The 19,553-nt window shown below is 40.6% G+C and overlaps 1 protein-coding gene across 1 annotated transcript; it reads left to right on the forward strand.

Moving 5' to 3' along the window:
* The first annotated feature begins 8,430 nt into the window (after positions 1-8,430).
* LOC308644963 (uncharacterized protein) lies at positions 8,431-18,609 on the forward strand. The gene is made up of 4 exons (XM_081286838.1): positions 8,431-8,550; positions 14,393-14,519; positions 14,724-14,781; positions 15,457-18,609. Exons 1-4 carry the CDS (start codon positions 8,548-8,550, stop codon positions 17,357-17,359), a joined length of 2,091 nt encoding a protein of 696 aa, XP_081142964.1. The 5' UTR covers positions 8,431-8,547; the 3' UTR covers positions 17,360-18,609.
* The last annotated feature ends 944 nt before the right edge of the window (positions 18,610-19,553 follow it).

Genomic DNA, 19,553 nt, shown 5'->3' on the forward strand with positions numbered 1-19,553 from the left:
AAAAGTGTAGTGTGCAATTCCTTGGAGATTTTCCGGCTACATTTCTGCTATTGATTTCCTGTTTCATCCCAGTATGATCTGAGAGCAAATATGTATGATTTGTTTCTTTAAAAAAACATTTATTTTTTTAGTTGAAGGTATTGTCTATATTTTATCTTTATGTGTTGCTGAGGATTGAACCCACTGCCTCACATTAATAGGCAAGTGCTCTTCCTCTGAGCCACAACCCCAGCCCCCATTTTCCATTTCTTTAGACTTGTTAAAGTATGTCTTGTAGCTCAGAACATGGTCTGTGTTGGTGAATATTGCGTGTGATCTTAGAGAAATGTGCACTGAGGCTCAGGCTATAGCTCAGTGATAGAGAGACTTACCTAGTATTTGCAAAGCCTTGGATTCAATCTCCATCCAAACAAAAAAAGAAAAGAAAGCGAACAATAGAATGTGTACTGTGTAGTTGTTGTTCTACAGTGTCCAATGTCTCCATTTAATATAAGATGCTGTTGATTTCAGCTATATCATTACTAATATTCTGCTTCCTTGAGCTTTCATTTACTGTTGGAGGCATATTGAAATCTTGGTTTATAGCTATGGATGTGTGATTTTCTTTTCACTTCCATGTCTCTGCTTAATGTGGTTTGATGCTTTGTCTCTAGGGGAGTGTGTATTAAGGATTGCCTTGTCTTTTGAGAATCAACTGCTTCATTATTTAATCTGTTTATTGTTTATTATTTTGTTGGAGGTACAGCTTGTTTATTCTCAGCACAGGATCTACAAGTGTTTTTGGATCAATGCTGGAATGATATCTGCCTCTGAATAACTATATTCATCTTTGTCTTCAAGTTGATCTTATTTTGAAAATATTTATACATTTTTAATTGACAAATTGAATGTATTTATAATTTCAAACATGATGCTTTCAGCATGCCTGTACTCTCATCTACCTGGGAGGCTTAGTCAGGAAGATATCAAGTTCCTGTCTCAAAATAAAAATTTTAAAATAACCTCGGGACATGATGGGGTTGTAACTCAGAATGACTCAGTCATAGTGCTCCTGGTTTCAATCTTCAGTGCCACAAAAAAATAACTGATTAGTTAATTAATTAATATATACGTACATATGGCCTTTAAGCATGTGTACATTGTCAAATGGCTAAATTGAGCTGATTATCAGATACATTTCTTCACATACGTCTTTTCTATGGTAGGAACACTTTGAATATGATCCCATGGTTCTTTTCTTTTCTTTTTTTGATGAGTTAACATCAGATTATTTATTTTGTTCACACAAAATAAGGACAAGGGAACTTCACTATTTGGCCAGTTGAGGATGGCTGTTCTCCCTCCGATCCAGATTTCTCTTGGAGGACCAGACGTGTCAGCTTGGTTTGATTGACTCCATGTTTTGTTTTGGTTTTTTTCCCCCTGGAATATTGTATCCATTGAAAAAGTGGCTTCACAAAGAAGGTGGCAGCAGGAAAATTTCAGAATCCAAAGCTTAAAAGAAAGTCTTGGGCAGTGTGGGGTTATTTTCTGTCTCTGGGGGGGGGAATCATCCAGTGTCTGAGGCCTGGGGACAGAGGCAAAGTCCCCAGCCGCCCATCTAGGAGATGTCACTCTCAGTAGCGTCTGGTGTCCTGACCTGTGCTTGCCCAGGATGACGGTGGGTAAGGAGCAGCAGGTCACAGGGGCCCCCTGACCCTCTGGGAGACAGAGCTCTCCCTGGGCAGACCTCGGGACTGAGGGTCAGCGGCCAGGGGAGAATCAACGACTGTCCCCGCCTGTGGTCCCTGAGGTCCTGGGGCAGGGATGCAGGAGGCAGCCAGTGTCACAAGACGTCCCCGTCCCCAGCCAGGCCGGGCACCTGGCTAAGCAAGGAGAAAGACGGTGTCTCTCCTCAGGGCCTGGCCCCTGGGCTGGTCTCACTTCCTCCCTGGCACAGCCTGGAAGGGGAGGAAGTGACACCCAGGGGAAGGCCGGTAAGTGAGGCCACCGTTACATTCAAGTTCAGGGTGTGACAGCTCAGTCTGCCTCCCAACAGGTCCCATACTCAGCTCCCCTTCATGGGCCATGTCCCTTCTGAGAGTCACGCCCTGCCCTTTAAAGGCACAAGGACCCAGAAGTTCCAGGGACACGTCCATGTTTAGGCCCCCGGATCTGGAAGTTCCTCAGGCACACGTCCAAGTTTAAGCCCCAGGATCCGGAAGTTCGATGGGTGCACGTCCATATTTAGGCCCTCAGATCCGGAAGTTCCTTGAGCGCACATCCATATTTAGGCCCATGGATCCAGAGATTCCTCAGGTGCACGTCCAAGTTTAAGCCCCCGGGTCCGGAAGTTCCTCAGGCATCCATGTTTAGGTTCTGGGATCCAGAAATGCCTCAGGCGTCCATGTTTAGGCCCCTGGATCTGGAAGTTCCTCAGGTGCACATCCATCATTGGGTTCTCGGATCCGGAAGTTCCTCAGTCCTCCATGTTTAGGCCCCCGGATCCGGAAGTTCCTCTGTTGCACCTCCATGTTTAGGCTCTAGGATCCGGAAGTTCCTTTGGTGCACGTCCATGTTGAGACTCTAGGATTTGGAAGTTCCTCAGGCGTCCATGTTTAGGCCCCCGATCCAGAAGTTCGTCAGGTACACTCCATCTTTGGGCCCTCAGATCCGGAAGTGCCTCAGGCATCCATGTTTAGGCCGTAGCATCTGGATGTTCCTCAGGCGCATGTCCATGTTTAAACCCCTGGATCCGGAAGCGCTTCAGGCGTCCATGTTTAGGTCCCCGGATCCGGAAGCTCCTCAGGCGCACATCCATGTTTAAGTCCCAGGATCCGGAAGTGCCTCAGGCGTCCATGTTTAGGCTCCCGGGTCCAGAATTTCCTCAGGTGCCCGTCCATGTTTAGGCTCTAGGATCCGGAAGTGCCTCAGTCCTCCATGTTTAGGCCATAGCATCGGGAAGTTCCTCAGGCACACGTCCATGTTTAAGCCTCCCATGGTTATTTTCTAGGCTATGATACAATGGTCTTAACTATAGTCACCATGTTATATAATGGGTTCCCTGAACTCGGTTCTCCTATCCAGCTGAACTTTTGACTCTCCGTGTCTTTACAGCTAAATTGTTTTGTTTTGTTTTGTTTTTAATAGAGAACCGAAGGTTAGGTTAGGTTGTTTTCTAATCTTCTTTGCCAATCTATCCTTTAAGTGATATGTAAAGATCACTCATTTCAAAGTGGCTATTTGGATTAAAAGTACCATATTTGGGGCTGGGGTTATAGGTCAGTGGTAGAGTGCTTACCAAGCAAGTGTGAGGCACTGTGTTTGATCCTCAGCAACACCTAAAAATAAATAAGTACAAGGCCTTAAACTACTACAGAGCAATAGTATCAAAAATGTCGTGGTATTGGTACCAAAATAGACATGAAGACCAAAATCGAAGACAAAAAGACAAACCCACATAATATGGTATCTCATACTAGACAAAGGTGTCAAAAACATACACTGGAAAAAAAGAGAGTCTGTTCAACAAATGGTGCTGGGAAAACTGGAAATCCATAGGGCTGGGGATTTGGCTCAAGTAGTAGAGCACTCGCCTGGCATGTGTGAGGCACTGGGTTTGATCCTCAGCACCACATAAAAATAAAATAAAGATATTTTTAAAAACCTGGAAATCCCTATGTAGCAAAATGAAATTAGGGCTGGGGTTGTGGCTTAGTGGTAGAGTGCTTGCCTGGCATTTGTGAGGCACTGGGTTTGGTCCTCAGCACCACATAAAAATAAATAAAGCTCATCCCAAACTAAATATGTATATATATAGATATTTGGAATGATATCTCCAAGAAGAATGAAGGAACTTTGGTTTGCGTAAAGGGAAGGGAGGACAAGGGTGGGGTTGTAGAGATGGGAAGGATGGTAAAATGAGATAGACATTTTATTATTTAATTCATAGACACACACACACACACACACACACACACACACATAAAAGAAGAAAAAGTAGGCCCAAGTCTTTATCATGTTGACTTAGAAACTGACTCCCTGAGCAAGACTCCTAAAGTGCCAGAAGTAAAATCAAGAATCAATAAATGGGATGGATACAAACTACAAAGCTTCTTCTCAACAAAGGAATCAATCAATGTGATGAGTGAACCTATAGAATTGTTATCGGGAGCCGCTCCAGAAAACACCCTAAGTCTGAATTTCAAATCAAAAGAGAGCTTTATTTACCTGGCCAGGGACTGTCACCCACTGTAGAGACTCAAGCTCTGTGGGAAGACAGAAGCTTCCTGGTCCATCCAAAGAGAACATGAGCACACACACACACACACACACACACACACAAACACACAGTGACTTGCTTATCGTCATGTGAGCTAGCCAGTCATAGAAATAAAAATATTAATAAGTGGGACCTGTGGGCTCTGGGCAGGACTGGAATTTCCCAATCAGCAAGCAAGGGATAAACAGAAGCTAAAAAAGCATTAGCTAGCTTTGCAGTTCAGTTGACCACAGTCCCAGGTTCAAGCAGGTGCTAGACAGTCGCATCCTGAATTTGGGCAGGGGTTAGCAAGGTGAGAATCGACTTCAAAGTCATGTAGACCCACAAGAGCATTCACATCCAGGATGCAGCTCACCATGATCACTGCTGCATCCGGAGTAGAGTATAATTGGTGGGGTACCAAGTTTATTAGAAACAGCTCTTGTGACAGTTTTTTTTTTTTATAGAAAGCAACAAAATGGAGTCTTAGACCTGTCTATCACAGTTCTTGCTTTATAATTGTCTTATCTCACTTATCAAAATCTTATATCTATAATCTGTATTTTTTACTAATCTATAACTATGACTTACACTCTTATTGATTGTGTTAATCAGTTCATACCACAACAGAATGGGAAAAAAAATATTTACCACATGCACCTCAGATAGAGCACTAATCTCCAGGGTATATAAGTGACTAAAAAAACTTAACACCAATAAAACAAATAACCCAATCAATAAATGGGCTAAGGAACTGAACAGACACTTCTCAGAATAAGAAATACAATTGATCAACAAACATATGAAAAAATATTCATCATCCCTAGCAATTAGAGAAATGCAAATCAAAACTAAGATTTCATCTCACTCCAGTCAGAATGGCAATTATCAAGAATACAAGCAATCATAAGTGTTGGTGGAGGATGTGGGGGAAAAGGTGCACTCAGACACTGCTGGTAGGACTACAAATTGATGCAACCACTCTGGAAAGCAGTATGGAGATTTCTCAGAAAACTTGGAGTGGATCCACCATTTGATCTAGCTTATCCTACTCCTTGGTCTATACTCAGAGGACTTAAAATCAGCATACTACAGTGACACAGCCACATCAATGTTTATAGCAGTTCAGTTCACAATAGTAAACTGTGGAACTAACCTAGATGCCCTTCAACAGATGAACAGATAAAAAAAATATGGTACATATACATAATGGAATATTACTCAGCCTTAAAGAAGAATAAACTTATGGCATTTACAGGTAAATGGATGAAACTAGAGAATATCATGCTAACTGAAATAGCCAATGCTAGAAAAACAAAAGCTGAGGTTTTCTCTGATAAGCAGATGCTGATCCATTGTGTGGTGGGGGGATAGGGAAGAATGAAGAAACTTTGGTTTGTGTAGAAGGGTGGGAGGGGAAAGGTTGGGTTGTAGAATGAGACAGACATTATTAGCCTATATACATGTATGATTACACTATTGGAGTGACTGTACCATGTACAACCAAAGAAATGAGAAATTGTGCTCCATTTGTGTAAAATATGTCAAAATGCATCTTACTGTTAAATAAATTAGTAAAGTACTTTCCTATTGTCTCACAACTAACAACAATAACAAAAAGGTAATGTAGAACTGGGATTGTAGTTCATAACAGAGCGCTTGTCTAGCATGTGTGAGACACTGGGTTTGATGCTTAGCACCACTATAAATAAATAAAAGACATTGGTCCATCAACAACTGAAAAAAATTAAAAAATAAAACAGCTACCCATCCACAACTAAGAAAAAAAAGTAACATATTTGTAAGCACATTTTCTCTTCTACACAAGGATATCCACTAAATTTATTAATTAAATTAAACAAATATGTTTCTAAATAATTTAGTACAGTTATCAAAATCTATTTACAACTAGATGTAAGCTAGATGTAGTGGTGCCTGTAGTCCCAGAAGCTTGCAAGGCTGCGGCAGGAGGATTGCAAGTTTAAGGCCAGCTTTAGCAAGTTAGCAAGACTCTGTCTCAAAAATGATTAAAAAAAAGGGCTGGAGGTGTAGCTCAGTGGTAAATTGTCCCTGAGTTTAACCTCCAGTACCTCCCCCATATCTGTATACAACTAATCACAGCGTACCTTCAAACAACAGAGTACTGTTTTACAAACACCTCACGTGTCTTCGTTTGTTCTCAGGTCTCTTTCCCATGCCATATATAACTGCTGTAATTTGTTTTATCTATCCATTAGGTATAACTACCAGATAGATTGCTGATATGATCAATTTGAAGCAACATCTGTTGATGCAGATAGGAATAAAGAAAGTATAAAGTTTTTATTGTGCTTCTATGTAATTCTTTACTAGCATTCTTTATGTGAACACTCTCACGTGTTTTCGCTTCTCTCTAGATAACTTTTTCCTAAAAGGCATCATTTTTGTTGATTCTTTCTTCTTGCTCCAGTGTGACATGGAACACCTATAGTGATGGTTTTATGTAAGTTGTTCTACGTTGAACCTGAAAAATATCTATGTGATCCTTTTGATGACTTCTAAGTCTGTACTGATATCATGCTATTCATACATCATCGTCCTGGTGATCTTTAGCTCTTTTTCTATGATTGCCTCTACCACTTTCTGCATAGTTAAGACAGTTGCCTGACAGTCTGTGTCTAAGGTCAAAACCTCAGGTTTCTCAGGAATGGCTTCTCTCAGTTCATTTCTTTTTTCATTGATAAGCCCTATTTCCCTCTTTTTATTTATTTATTCTTTTTGTTATTACTGTTATTGATAAGTGGATATTTGAATAGCTATAATGGTAGCTGTGAAAATCAGATTCTCTGAGTTTGGGCAGAAAGAGGGTTGAAATTGCTTTCAACCCCTGGCTTGTAGGTTTTGGCTAACTTCAAACTCTAGTAAATTTCAGTAGAGTACATCAAGTTATCCTAAATTCAGGTATAAACCTTTGTTTGTTTGTTACACTCTTAAATACTTAACATTGTATTTGGGTCTTTTTTTTTTTTCTTTTAACCCTAACAAGGACATGGGTCTTTTAATTGTAGAGTGTTTTATCTTTAGATAAGTATGATTTGGTGTACTTTTCATGCATATACTCAATCATTGTTACTCTGCCTAGGAACCTTTTTGTGTGGGAGATGTAGTGGGAATTGAACCCAGCTGCTTTTTGCAACCACACAATTCTGCCATGATGTTCTGCATCAACTTGCGCCCTAAGGAATGGAGCCTAAGGAATGTCTGTGGACTGAAAATATAAGTCCCAAATAAAATTTTCCTCTTCTAAAATTGATCAATTTAAAATTGATTTTGTAAAGTCTTTTGGTCACAGCCATGAAAAAGATGACTACTAGTCCTTTATGCTTATGTGAACAGATGGAAGGAAAGGGGACTCCTGACAGGAGGAAAGAAAAACAAACATGGAAACATGGACATGAAACTGTCTCCCTCCAGGAAGCAGCATGGTCACCCACATGGGCAGCAGCCATGCAGGTTAGGGGACCCCAAAAAGGTGGCTCAACCAGAATGCAGGGAGTGCACCGGCTCCGGACCAGCCAGCTGCAGCCAATGAACCTGCTTCCTGAAAACTCCTCTGAGCGTCCAGCCTCTTCTGTCCTACGTGATTAATAGTAATTAGCAATATCAATATATTGTAGTTACATTTAAATTTGTATTTTATTGGGGCTGCGGTTGTTGCTCAGTGATAGAGCCTACGCATGGGTTCGCTCTTCAGCACCACATAAAAAAAGGGAAATAAATAAAATAAAGGTGTTTTTAAAAAAAGGGCTGGATATGGGGCTCAATGGTTAAATGGCTCTGGTTTCAATCCATAGTCCTAAAAGTTACATTTTATAAAATTATCTCACATATTGTTTACTATATTTAGTTTATATAGGTATTCCCACACCTCGGAGAGTGGACCTGTATGGACGTGTGCAATTATCCCTCCCGTTAGCTCAGGTCCAGGCCCTGGGAAGAAGCTCATCCGGGAAGGGCTGTAGCTGGAAACCACCTCTTGGGTTCCATTCAGCCAGGTAGAGGTTCTATCCTGCTGTCACTCAGACTCAGGGGCGGGGCTTGGAACACTAGCCAATCAGAGATATGGGGTGGGGCCGCAGGAATTGTCCAATCAGGAGCGCAGCTGGAAGAAGATGGAAACCTTCCACTTCAGATCGGCTTCATTCCTGGGCCGCCATAGTGTGTCCAGGGGGTCCTCTGAAGAGAACTTCTGAGTGGCTCAGCCTCGTCGCTGTGACCTCCGCCCTCTGCGGGCTGAGGCGACCCCGGGAACCCCCAGAAGGCGGGCAATGGTGAGTGTGGAGGGCGCCCTTCCCGCAAGGGGAGCGGGTCGCGGTGAAGGGGACGGATGAGTCGCTGTGGACGGACCCGGGCCTCCCGCGGCAGCTGCGGCGACTGCGGTCGGAGTCCGGCCGGGCCCCGGGTCCCGCGCGGCGCTTTGCCGACCGGAGCGGTCTGTGGGCAGCGCGGCCCCCCAGCCCCGCGTCCCCCCCTCTGCGGTGGCGGCGGGAGGGTCGCGGGGAGACTCCCGCCGCGGGTGAGGCGGGGCCTGGGAGGGAGGTGTGCGCGTCCCAGCCCCCCTGCTCCTCGGGGTTCCCCGGTTACTCCGAAGTCTGCAAAACTGGGGAAGCCGGTTCCCAAATCCGCGACTGACCCTCAGCCCGGGGCTTGTGGGGGCAGGAGGCGGACAGATCTGTAGACCCTTCTGCCAGGGCCCCCCACTGGAAATCAGCGCCGCTGGACATTGATTTAGAAAATGCGGATCGAGGGAGGCGCAGCTGCATTTAAGAGAACCGCAAAGCAGCGAAGCCCAGCTGTGAGGTCTGCAGACCCCTCAGTGGGTGGCAGAAAGGACTTTTCTTTCTAGAGGGGAGCAAAGGGGAGTACAGAGAAGGTGGCGGATGAAGGGAGGATGGAGGGTGGCAGCATCGTCTTAGAACGTTTCACCCTGACGTGAGCCTTGGGTGGGTGGGTGGTTGGTTTTGTTTACTACCGCCATGGAACTCAGGGTCCTTAACCGCTGAGGCATATCCCCAAGCACTGCCTATCCCCCATCTCCGTGTTTTTTTGTAGTGGGGATTGAACCCAGGGACACTTTACTCAACTACATACATCCCCAGCGCTTTTTCTTTTTTCTTTTGAGACATGGTATCAGTAAGTTGGTGCAGCTGGCTTTGAACTTGAGATCCTCCTTTCTCTCAGCCTCCGGAGGCCCTAAGATGTATCTTGCTTTCATTGATTACCTCTGCCCTTGAGCGTTTTTCTTAAGTGATCCTTCATTTTTCTGAAATTGTTTCTCTGTCTCTTTGTCCAATGCCGCAGTCTGGCTGGGCACAATTCAGGAGCCACTTGTCAAAAGAAACAAACTTTATTTTTAGAACCACACACGCCAAACAAAACAGCTCCTCAGGAAAACCTTCAGAGCCCAACTGCCACCACCGGCTTCCCACAAGCCTCTCCACCTCCCCCACTCCTCCTGCTCTTGAGGCTGATTGGCTGGGTCCAGTGGGCGGAGCCAAAAAAAGTCCCCCAATGAGCAGCTCCGTGGTCTGAAAGGGCGGGAAACAGCCCAATGAGCATCATCGCAGAGGAGTCAATCAGTTGGCAGCTACACGTTTGCTGGGGCCCCTTCGGCTGTAGCTCTCAACAGTCCAACTTTTTGTTTGGTTTCAGTGGTGTTGTTTTTAATTTGACATTGATTTTTTTTATACTTGATATATAGAAAAATCATGGATTTTTTGCATATTAAGGTCCTGTGTGTTTTACAACCATGCTACACTCCAGTATTAATTGCAGGAGTTTTTGTTGGTTCTTTGAGATTTTGTAGGTAGGCAATAATGGCATGTTTGAGAAGTCATTTTCTATTTGTTTCATCTAAGTCTCAATGCCTATCATTATTATTTCTTATGGTTTCTCTGTACCTATTGGTTTGATCGTAAGAGTTTTTGTTGTTTATCTTGTTGAGATGATCAATTACATGAGTTGACTTTTTAATGTTTGGTCATTCTTTATAGTAGGGGCTGGGGTTGTGGCTCAGTGGTAGATGCTTTCCTAGCATGTGTGAGGCACTGGTTCAATTCTCAGCCTCATGTACAAATATATAAAATAAGATCTATTGACAACAAAATATTTTTGAAAAATACTTGTAAGAATTTCTACTTGGATTTTGTTGGATTATTGTGTTTAAATAAGGATAGATGTAATATACCATTATTTGTTGTGGGCTTTTTTCTTATTTATTTATATATTTATTTTTGCAGTGCTGGGGATCAAAGTCAGGGCCTCATCTGTCTAGGCAGGTGCTTTACTGCTGAGCTATCCCCAGACCCTGTTGAAGATTTTTTTCATCCTTATTCATAAAATCTCTTTGTCTTCTCTCTCCTCCTCTGTACTGGGATTGAAACCCAGGGAACTCTCACTGAGATACATCCCCAGTTCTTTCTTTCTTTCTTTAGAAAACCTCAGTCATTCCTTTATCTATCTATATATCTATTTATTTTGTTTCTTATAATGTCTATCTAGTTTAGTATCATGGCCCTATAGGACTCATACATTATTAAGAAGTACTTTAACATCTATTATCTGGATAAATTGTGATGATTGTTGTTATTAAATGTGAGAATTAGCCAAAGAGACCAGTGAGCCTGCTTTTCCCTGTTGTTGAGTTGCTATTGTTTCTGTAATACATAGTGCTTTATTTACATTGATTATCTTTCCTCAGTGAGATAGTGTGGGTTGTTTCTTTCCAGAAACTGGTTGATTTCTTCCAAATTATTTTTCTGTGCTTTACTTAAAATTATCTTGCTCTGGTTTGGCAGTTATTCAATGTGGTACATTAAACTGTTGAGTTAAGGTCTTTCTTCTTTTCTAATACATGCATTCATTGTTTTAAGTTTCTCCCTATGCACTGCTTTTTCTGTATCCCACAAGTGATGTTAACATGTTTGTTCATGTTCACATATTTCAAAATACTTAAATTTCTTTGGTATTGTTTCTTTCAATGCCTGTGCCATTCAGCCATGGAGTGTGCAGTTTCTTGGACATTTTCCAGCTATGTTTATGCTTTTGATGTCTGGTTTCATTTCAGTATGGTCTTTCAGTATGGAAAGTGAGCAACTGACTATGATTTCTTGCTGCGGCCCATGAAACTTCAACAAAGGATCTTGAGTACTGGGGACTGGAGATGGAGAAAAACACAGACACATTTTTAAGCAAAGCTGGGGCCAGGTGGGACACTGCCTTCTGATGGAGGAACAGTGACCCAGAACTAGCTCTGCAAGTTTATTATATAGGGACTCCTAATCAGGAAGTTTAACTATTGGGGCATTGTAAAGTGTTCAAATTCAAAGCTTGTGAGTTATTAAGAGGCTTCTTTGTGCGCTAAAAAGTTACAGAGCTAGAAACTGCTGTACCCAGAAAAAGCATTGTACTGGAACATTTGATAACTGAAGTCTGTGAAGTCAGAGCCGAGTGTCAAAAGACTGTTCACATCCTCGCCTTTGGCAAGGAATGTTTCCCAGCCTTGGCCTTTGCCACAGTGCAAGATCAGCTGATGACTATGGGCTCATCTGCTCCCCACAATTTGTGTTCCTTTAGGTTTGTTCCTTTAGGTGTGTCTTGTAGCTCAGAACAAGACAGAATTGGTAAAGATTCTGTATTGTGGTACAGCAAATGGGAACTTTGGCAGTTTAAGAGCTGTCAGGCTGTGGTTTTTGCCTGTGGACACACAGAAGCTCAGCTTACTGACATTTAAACAGAGGCTTGTGGTGGCTAACAGGTACCTGTAAAAGGTAACTACAGTGGCAGAAACAATAAACCAAGCAACAGAGACAGAACAATCCTACTTTAGGCTTAGTGTAGTAAAAGTCCCTAAGTTGTAGAAGCTAAGAGTCCCTGGGCAGTTGACAAGCTTGCATCCATATAAGAAATGTAGAATGTGGGCTAGCGCTGTAGCTCAGTGGCAGAGAACTTGCCTAGCATGCATGAGTCACTGGGTGCCATCCCAGCACCACATAAAAAGAAACAAATAAAATAAAGGCATTCTGTCCATCTACAATTTAAAAAAAAAAAAATTTAATGTAGAATGCACCTTCCAATAGAATTGCACCAACTCCCTTGCCTTGATGTACCCCAAACATGCTTATATAAAGTAATGGCCCTGCTGTGCTCAGTGCTCAGACTTTGGGATTTATCTCTCTGGGCTGTGACACCATGAATAAAGTATTGCTTTCAGATATTGGTGTCCTGACCCTCATTAACAGCTTGTTTTCTGCCAGTCTTTCTGCAGAACATTTACATTTAAGGTAATTACTTAAATTACTTAAATGTAATTATTAAATGTTTCCTTGGGGCTGGGGTTGTGGCTCAGTGGTAGAACACTTGCCTAGCACATTCGAGGCCCTGGGTTTGATCCTCAGCACTACATAAAAATAAATAAAATAAAGGTATTGTGTCCAACTACAACTAAAAAATAAAAAAGAAAATAGAGTGTTTCCTAATTTAAAAGAACAATAAAATTATCACTCTCTTATTCCAACAAATTTAAATATTGTTAGAGGTTCATTATGCCCAGAGGCTTTCATAAATTAGTTTTTTGCCTTTGTTTTCTTCCTTTTTTTTTTTCTTGTTGGTTTGAGTTGATGCCAAAGGCCCTAAATCACTGAGCCACATCTTAAGCCCTTTTTAAAACTTTTATTTATTTTTATTTTTTTGTGGTGCTGAGATTGAACCCAGGGCCTTGTGCATGTAAGGCAAGCCTTCTACCAACTGAGCTATATCCCCAGCCCCAAAATTTCTTTCTTTCTTTTTTTTTTTTTTTTTTTTTGGTACCAGGGATTGAACTCAGGGGCACTTGGCCACTGAGTCACATCCCTAGCCCTATTTTTGTATTTTATTTAGAGACAGGTTCTCACTGAGTTGCTTAGTGCCTTGCCATTGCTGAAGCTGGCTTTGAACTCGTGATCCTCCTGTCTCAGCCTCCTGAGCCACTGGGATTACAGGCGTGCTCCACCGAACCAGGCCCAAAATTTATTCCTTTATCTTATTTTTTAAAATATTTTGAGACAGGGTCTCACTACATACAAGTCACTGGGATTATGGGAGTGTGCCACTGTACCAGGCATGACCTAGTTTTTGTTTTCCTAGGAAAAGGACTTGTTTTTGGCATTTTTGCAATTTTTATAGGTCCTGTGAGAGGTGAAACCTTGGTGACACTGAAATCTTTCTAAGAACATGTACCACTTTTCCCCTTATTTTATTCAGCTTTGACATTCTCCAACAAAAACCTTAATGATTACCTATGAGTATACTGAGTTATCCTTCATGAGTCTTATTTACTATTATGTTCTTGTGGATGTACAGAAACTAACATACAGGCTTCCAGTTGTGGTCCCTTAGTGCAACCCCAAAGGATGTGCTTAATTCTCTAAATAAGGAGTTGTAAAAAGAGGTTTGGTTTTGTTTTGTGATGCTGGGGATTGAACCCAGGGCTTTGTGCATGCAAGGTAAGCATTCTACCGGCTGAGCTATATCCCTTGCCAAAAAAAGAGTTTTAAAATCTGATCCAGTTCACTAAAGATTCATCACCCAGGTGTGTTTCAGGGGATAATGAGATAGGCAACATCTAAAAAGCATGTCAAAGTCTCACAAACATGTAGAGGAGCAACAGGATTTAAACAGGCTGAATTTTGTTGGGATAACCTGCATGGGAACCCAATTCCCTCTTTACAGTTATGCTGGTGAGGATCATACTAACAGTAGTTCCCAGATATCAACAAAGATCAAAGTTTTTCCTCAAGTATTTCTAAGAATATGCTGTCTCATAACAGCTACTGATATTACGTGCAGTACATGTTGGACTTTGTGGTGAGAAGGGCTAGAGATGAGTGTACAAAGAGAACTGGAGTGACCCAGAAGCACAGCCAGAGTTCCTGTTCTTTCTGTTACTCTAACAAGTAGATATGATCCAGCATCAGAATTGATGTGAGAGGATGTGAGCCTGGCTGGAGAGTTAGAGTGTGACACCCAGGTGTTGGAGTATTGGGAGACACAGTACCATATGAGATTCTCACAAACTGAGTGTAGGTCTGCAGTATGTCTCATTTTCCTCCTTGGAATACCTGTGGGATATTTTAGGAGTCGGTGACCTTTGAGGATGTGGCTGTGAACTTCACCCTGGAGGAGTGGGCTCTGCTAGATCCTTCCCAGAAGAAGCTCTTCAAAGATGTGATGCAGGAAACCTTCTGGAACCTGACCACTATAGGTAAGGGTGACATTTTTCCCTCATTTTGTCAATCAGAGAATGGTTGTTACTTGCCTATCAGTTCTGTTCCATGATCTGGAATATGGAAGGTTCACATTCTGATGACTATACTGGCATGATGACATTATTCAACAGATCTACAAGACACTGATAATTTTTATGTAATATTGAACTGACAATGATATTTCTGGGTCTGCATTTTAGGAAAAAACTGGAAAAATCAGGCCATCGATGATCACTATATTTCCTGGAGAAATCTACGGTAATTGAACTCACAAGATAAGGCAATGTACCTCATAAATCTTGGAGTAATGTATAAAAAAGTCATGAAGAGAAGGAAAATATACATTCCATGATTTAATCTGTTTTTTTTTTTTTAAACAATACATACAGTTTGAGTTGGAAAGTTCAAGATCCAAAATGTTCCAGTATAGGAACCATTTGATGTCTTAAGTGACACTTTCTGATAATATATTATATAATATACTGTGTTTCATACACAAATTACTGGATATGTATGAAATTGCCCTCAAGTGGAACCCATTTTGAAGGTATCTTACTGTGTATATACAAATATCACAAAATCCAATCTGAATTTTGTCCCATGCATTTCACATAAATAGTATTCTTTTGTAATTTGATAAACATCTTCAGGATTAAAAAAATACATTACTTGGAAGGAGTATTTAGAACCCCAAGCTAAGTGGTAGTGCATACCTGTAAATCCAGCGATTGGGAGACTGAGGCAGGAGGATCACAAGTGGGAGGCCAGCACCTTAGTAAACCCCTGAACAACTTACTGAGAGGCTCTTTCAAAATATGAAAAATAACTTTAACAGGACTGGAATGTAGCTCAATAAAACGCAACATGAAATCTGTTGTTCTGGTAGATCATTAATAAGTAAATACTTAGTAATGTAGTTTCTGTTCTTTGCAGAATTCAAGTGATTGAGAGACTCTGGGAACAGAAAGAAGATAATCAATATGGAGAAATATTCAGCCAGATCTTAGATCCTCTTATAAACAAGAGAAGTTCTTCTGGAGTAAAACCAAGTGAACACCATGTGTGTGGAGATGTCCTCGTTGCAGATTCATCCCTAGCCATGCCCCAGACAGCTCATATTAGACACAAAGCGCATGAGTATCTGGAACATGGAGGGAAGCCATATGAATATAAGGAACATGGGAAAGCCTTCCATGATCCCCAATGTTTTCAGAAGCATGAAAGAACTCTCACAGCAGAGAAACCCCATGTGTGTAAGCACTGTGGAAAAGCCTTTAGTTCTTCTAGGTACATTAAAGTTCATGAACGAATTCACAGTGGAGAGAAACCTTATAAATGCAAACAATGTGGCAAAGCCTTTCATTTTCCCAGTTCCCTTAAAATTCATGAACAGATTCACAGTGGAAAGAAACCCTATGTGTGTAAGCAATGTGGAAAAGCCTTTAGCACTTCCAGATACATGAAAACACATGAAAAAATTCACAGTGGAAAGAAACCCTGTGTATGTAAACACTGTGGAAAAGCCTTTAGTTCTTCCTATTATATTAAAATCCATGAACGAATTCACAGTGGAGAGAAACCCTGTGTATGTAAGCAATGTGGAAAAGCCTTTAGTTCTTCCTATCGCCTTAAAATCCATGAACAAGTTCATCGTGGAGAGAAACCCTGTGTATGTAAACAATGTGGAAAAGCCTTTAGTTCTTCCTATTACATAAAAATCCATGAACAAATTCACAGTGGAGAGAAACCCTATGTTTGTAAACAATGTGGGAAAGCTTTTCATTTATATAGATCCCTTCAAAGACATGAAATAACGCACACTAGAAGGAAACCCTATGTATGTAAGCAATGTGGGAAACAATTTATTTCCTCCAGCTCCATTAGAAAACATGAACGAATTCACAGTGGAGAGAAGCCTTATTCATGTAAACAATGTGGGAAAGCCTTTCCTTTTCTCAGTTCTCTTCAAATGCATGAACAAATTCACAGTGGAATAAAACCATATGTATGTAAGCAATGTGGAAAAGGCTTTAATTCTTCTAACCATATGAAAACACATGAACGCATTCATAGTGAAGAGAAACCTTATACATGTAAACAATGTGGGAAAGCTTTTCATTTCCCCAGATCCCTTCAAATACATGAAATAACCCACAATGGAGAGAAACCCTTTGTATGTAAGCAGTGTGGAAAGGGCTTTAGTTCTTCCAGCTCCATTAGAAAACATGAACAGATTCACAGTGGAGAGAAGCCCTGTGTATGTAGACAATGTGGAAAAGCCTTTAGTTCTTTCTATTACATTAAAATCCATGAACGAATTCACAGTGGAGAGAAACCTTATAAATGCAATCAATGTGGGAAAGCCTTTCATTTTCCAAATTCCCTTCAAATTCATGAACAAATTCATAGTGGAAAGAAACCCTATGTGTGTAAGAAATGTGGAAAAGCCTTTAGTTCTTCCAGCTCCATTAGAAAACATGAACGACTTCACAGTGGAGAGAAACCCTATATATGTAAGCAATGTGGAAAAAGCTTTAGTACTTCTAGATGCATGAAAGCACATGAACAGATCCACAGTGGAGAAAAACCCTGTGTATGTAAGCAGTGTGGAAAAGCCTTTAGTTCTACCTATTATATTAAAATCCATGAACGAATTCACAGTGGAGAGAAACCTTATGAATGCAAGCAATGTGGGAAAGCCTTTTGTTTTCCCAATTCCCTTCAAATTCATGAACAAATTCATAGTGGAAAGAAACCCTACATATGTAAACAATGTGGAAAAACCTTTAGTTCTTCCAGCTCCATTAGAAAACATGAACGGATTCATAGGGGATAGAAACCCTATACGGGTAAACAATGGGAAACCTTTCAGTCGTTCTGATGCAATCAAAAGACCTGAGAAAACACTGGAGATAAACCCTATATGTGTAAGCAATGTGAAATAGGCTTTAATTCTTCAAGCCCCATCAAAGCACATGAATGAATTCACAGGGAAGAGAAGTCCTGTACATGTAAACTGTGGGAAAGCTTTCATTTAGTCCTGTACAATCAGAAGACAAGAAATGTACACCGGAGAAAAACCCTGTGTATGAAAACAATGTGGCAAAGCCTACAGTTATCCCTGTCCCCTCAAACAACATTAAAGAATTCACAATGAAATGAAAACATGCATGAGAGCAGTGTGGGAAATCCTCCAGTGATTCCTCCACACTTAAAATACATGAAGGAATGCACACTGGAGAGAAACCCTGTGTGTGTGAAGAAAGCAGCAAAGCCTTTACTCCATTCAGTTACCTTCTCAAACATCAAGGATTCACTTTTGAGAGAAACTCCATGAGTGTAAACAAAGTGAGCAAGCTTTCACTGCTTATAGTTCTTTTTGTATGTGGTGCTGGGGATTGAACCCAAGGCCTTGTATATTCAAGGCAAGCACTCTACCAACTGAGCTATATCCCCAGCCCTTCACAGTTCCCTTTGATACCATGAAACAATTCACACAGAGGAGAAACCTTAATGATGTCAGCAATGTAAAACCGTCTTTTTCTCAGATTGCTTCAACTACATGGAAGAACACACTGGAGAGTAACTGTGAATACAGAAAAGTGGGAAGTCTTTATTATCACAGAAACTTTGTTGCAAACATGAGAATACAGGTGCAATAACTTTTATTATTGCAAAGGATATGGGAATGCTTGTCATCTTGGTTCAGGATACTCCTATAAATGAACACAGTATGCAGTGGAACCTGCAATAGAAGCCATATTCAATGATCTACATTTGGTTCACATGTAAGAAATCACAGTGGATTAAAACCCTGTGGATGTGAAATATTCTCAGAAGAGAGTTCTCCTGTTGTAAGATAGTTTCAGAGGCCTATGAAAATTCCTCATGTAGCAGAATTCTATATGTGCAATTGATATGAAGAACTTGGTTCAAAATAATTAGTTTAGAAGTCTCCAGAAACTCTACTACCTAGAGATTTCCCAAAACTTATATTATTTTCAACAGTAATTCATTCTTAAAGTAATCTCTGCACTGTGTGTTTCTAATCTGGATTCTTTGAAATAAAGATTGAGGTGAAACATTTCTGAGTTTTGTTTAAGTAGGCTGTATTATCTGAGTTTAATAGGTACTATATTTTAAATCAAATCTGGTAGTATGTCTTCTAACATTTTGAAGCATGTTGGCTCTAAAGCAATTTGATGTGTATTTCTAATATGCCATTAGGCTTCATTTATATGTAGTTTTTTTTGGGGGGGTGGCAAATGTAATAGTGTCTTTTTTATTAAATTATTTATTCCAATTTGTTATACATGATGGCAGAATGCAATTCATTTTATATTACAATTTGTAGTTTTATATATACAGGTACATGTATACATGTGTATGTTTCTTCTCAGGGGAAAATGACATTTTTACATGGATTTTATAATTTTCACTGTTTGATGGCATATTTTTTCTATAGTATTGGCACATAATGATTACACATAATGGTGAAATTCATTTTTACATATTTGTATATGCCCATGATACAGCGATAGATGTATATTTTCTTCAAAACAGATTTTTGTTCATGCTTTTTTAGATTTAAGAAATGTTTGAAACAAAATGCAGATTAATATACATTAGCTTTTTCTTTTTTTTTTTTTTTTTTTTAAAGAGAGAGTGAGAGAGGAGAGAGAGTGAGAGAATTTTTAATATTTATTTTTTAGTTCTCGGCGGACACAACATCTTTGTTGGTATGTGGTGCTGAGGATCGAACCCGGGCCGCACGCATGCCAGGCGAGCGCGCTACCGCTTGAGCCACATCCCCAGCCCTACATTAGCTTTTTCTTTAAGAAATTTTTTGGGTAAATATTGATAATACTGTGATAGAGTTCTTTTGTGATACAGATCTGAGAAGAATGAAATTCATTTTCAGTGGGATAGCAATTCTCTTCAATTGTAATTTCAACTTCCCTATTGAATTAATTACAGCTATCATCTGTACAATATTTCTTACAGTTTAAGGGCAGGAAAATCAGATTGCT

The sequence above is a fragment of the Spermophilus citellus genome, assembly GCF_964194105.1.
Source record: "Spermophilus citellus genome assembly, chromosome: 3".
NCBI lineage: Eukaryota > Metazoa > Chordata > Mammalia > Rodentia > Sciuridae > Spermophilus > Spermophilus citellus.

Bases quoted from the DNA above. Each gene is read 5' to 3' on its own strand.
- LOC308644963 (XM_081286838.1), top strand. The intron at 14,520-14,723 runs GTAAGGGTGACA...TCTGCATTTTAG, and splicing joins CTGGAACCTGACCACTATAG to GAAAAAACTGGAAAAATCAG. The intron at 14,782-15,456 runs GTAATTGAACTC...TGTTCTTTGCAG, and splicing joins ATTTCCTGGAGAAATCTACG to AATTCAAGTGATTGAGAGAC.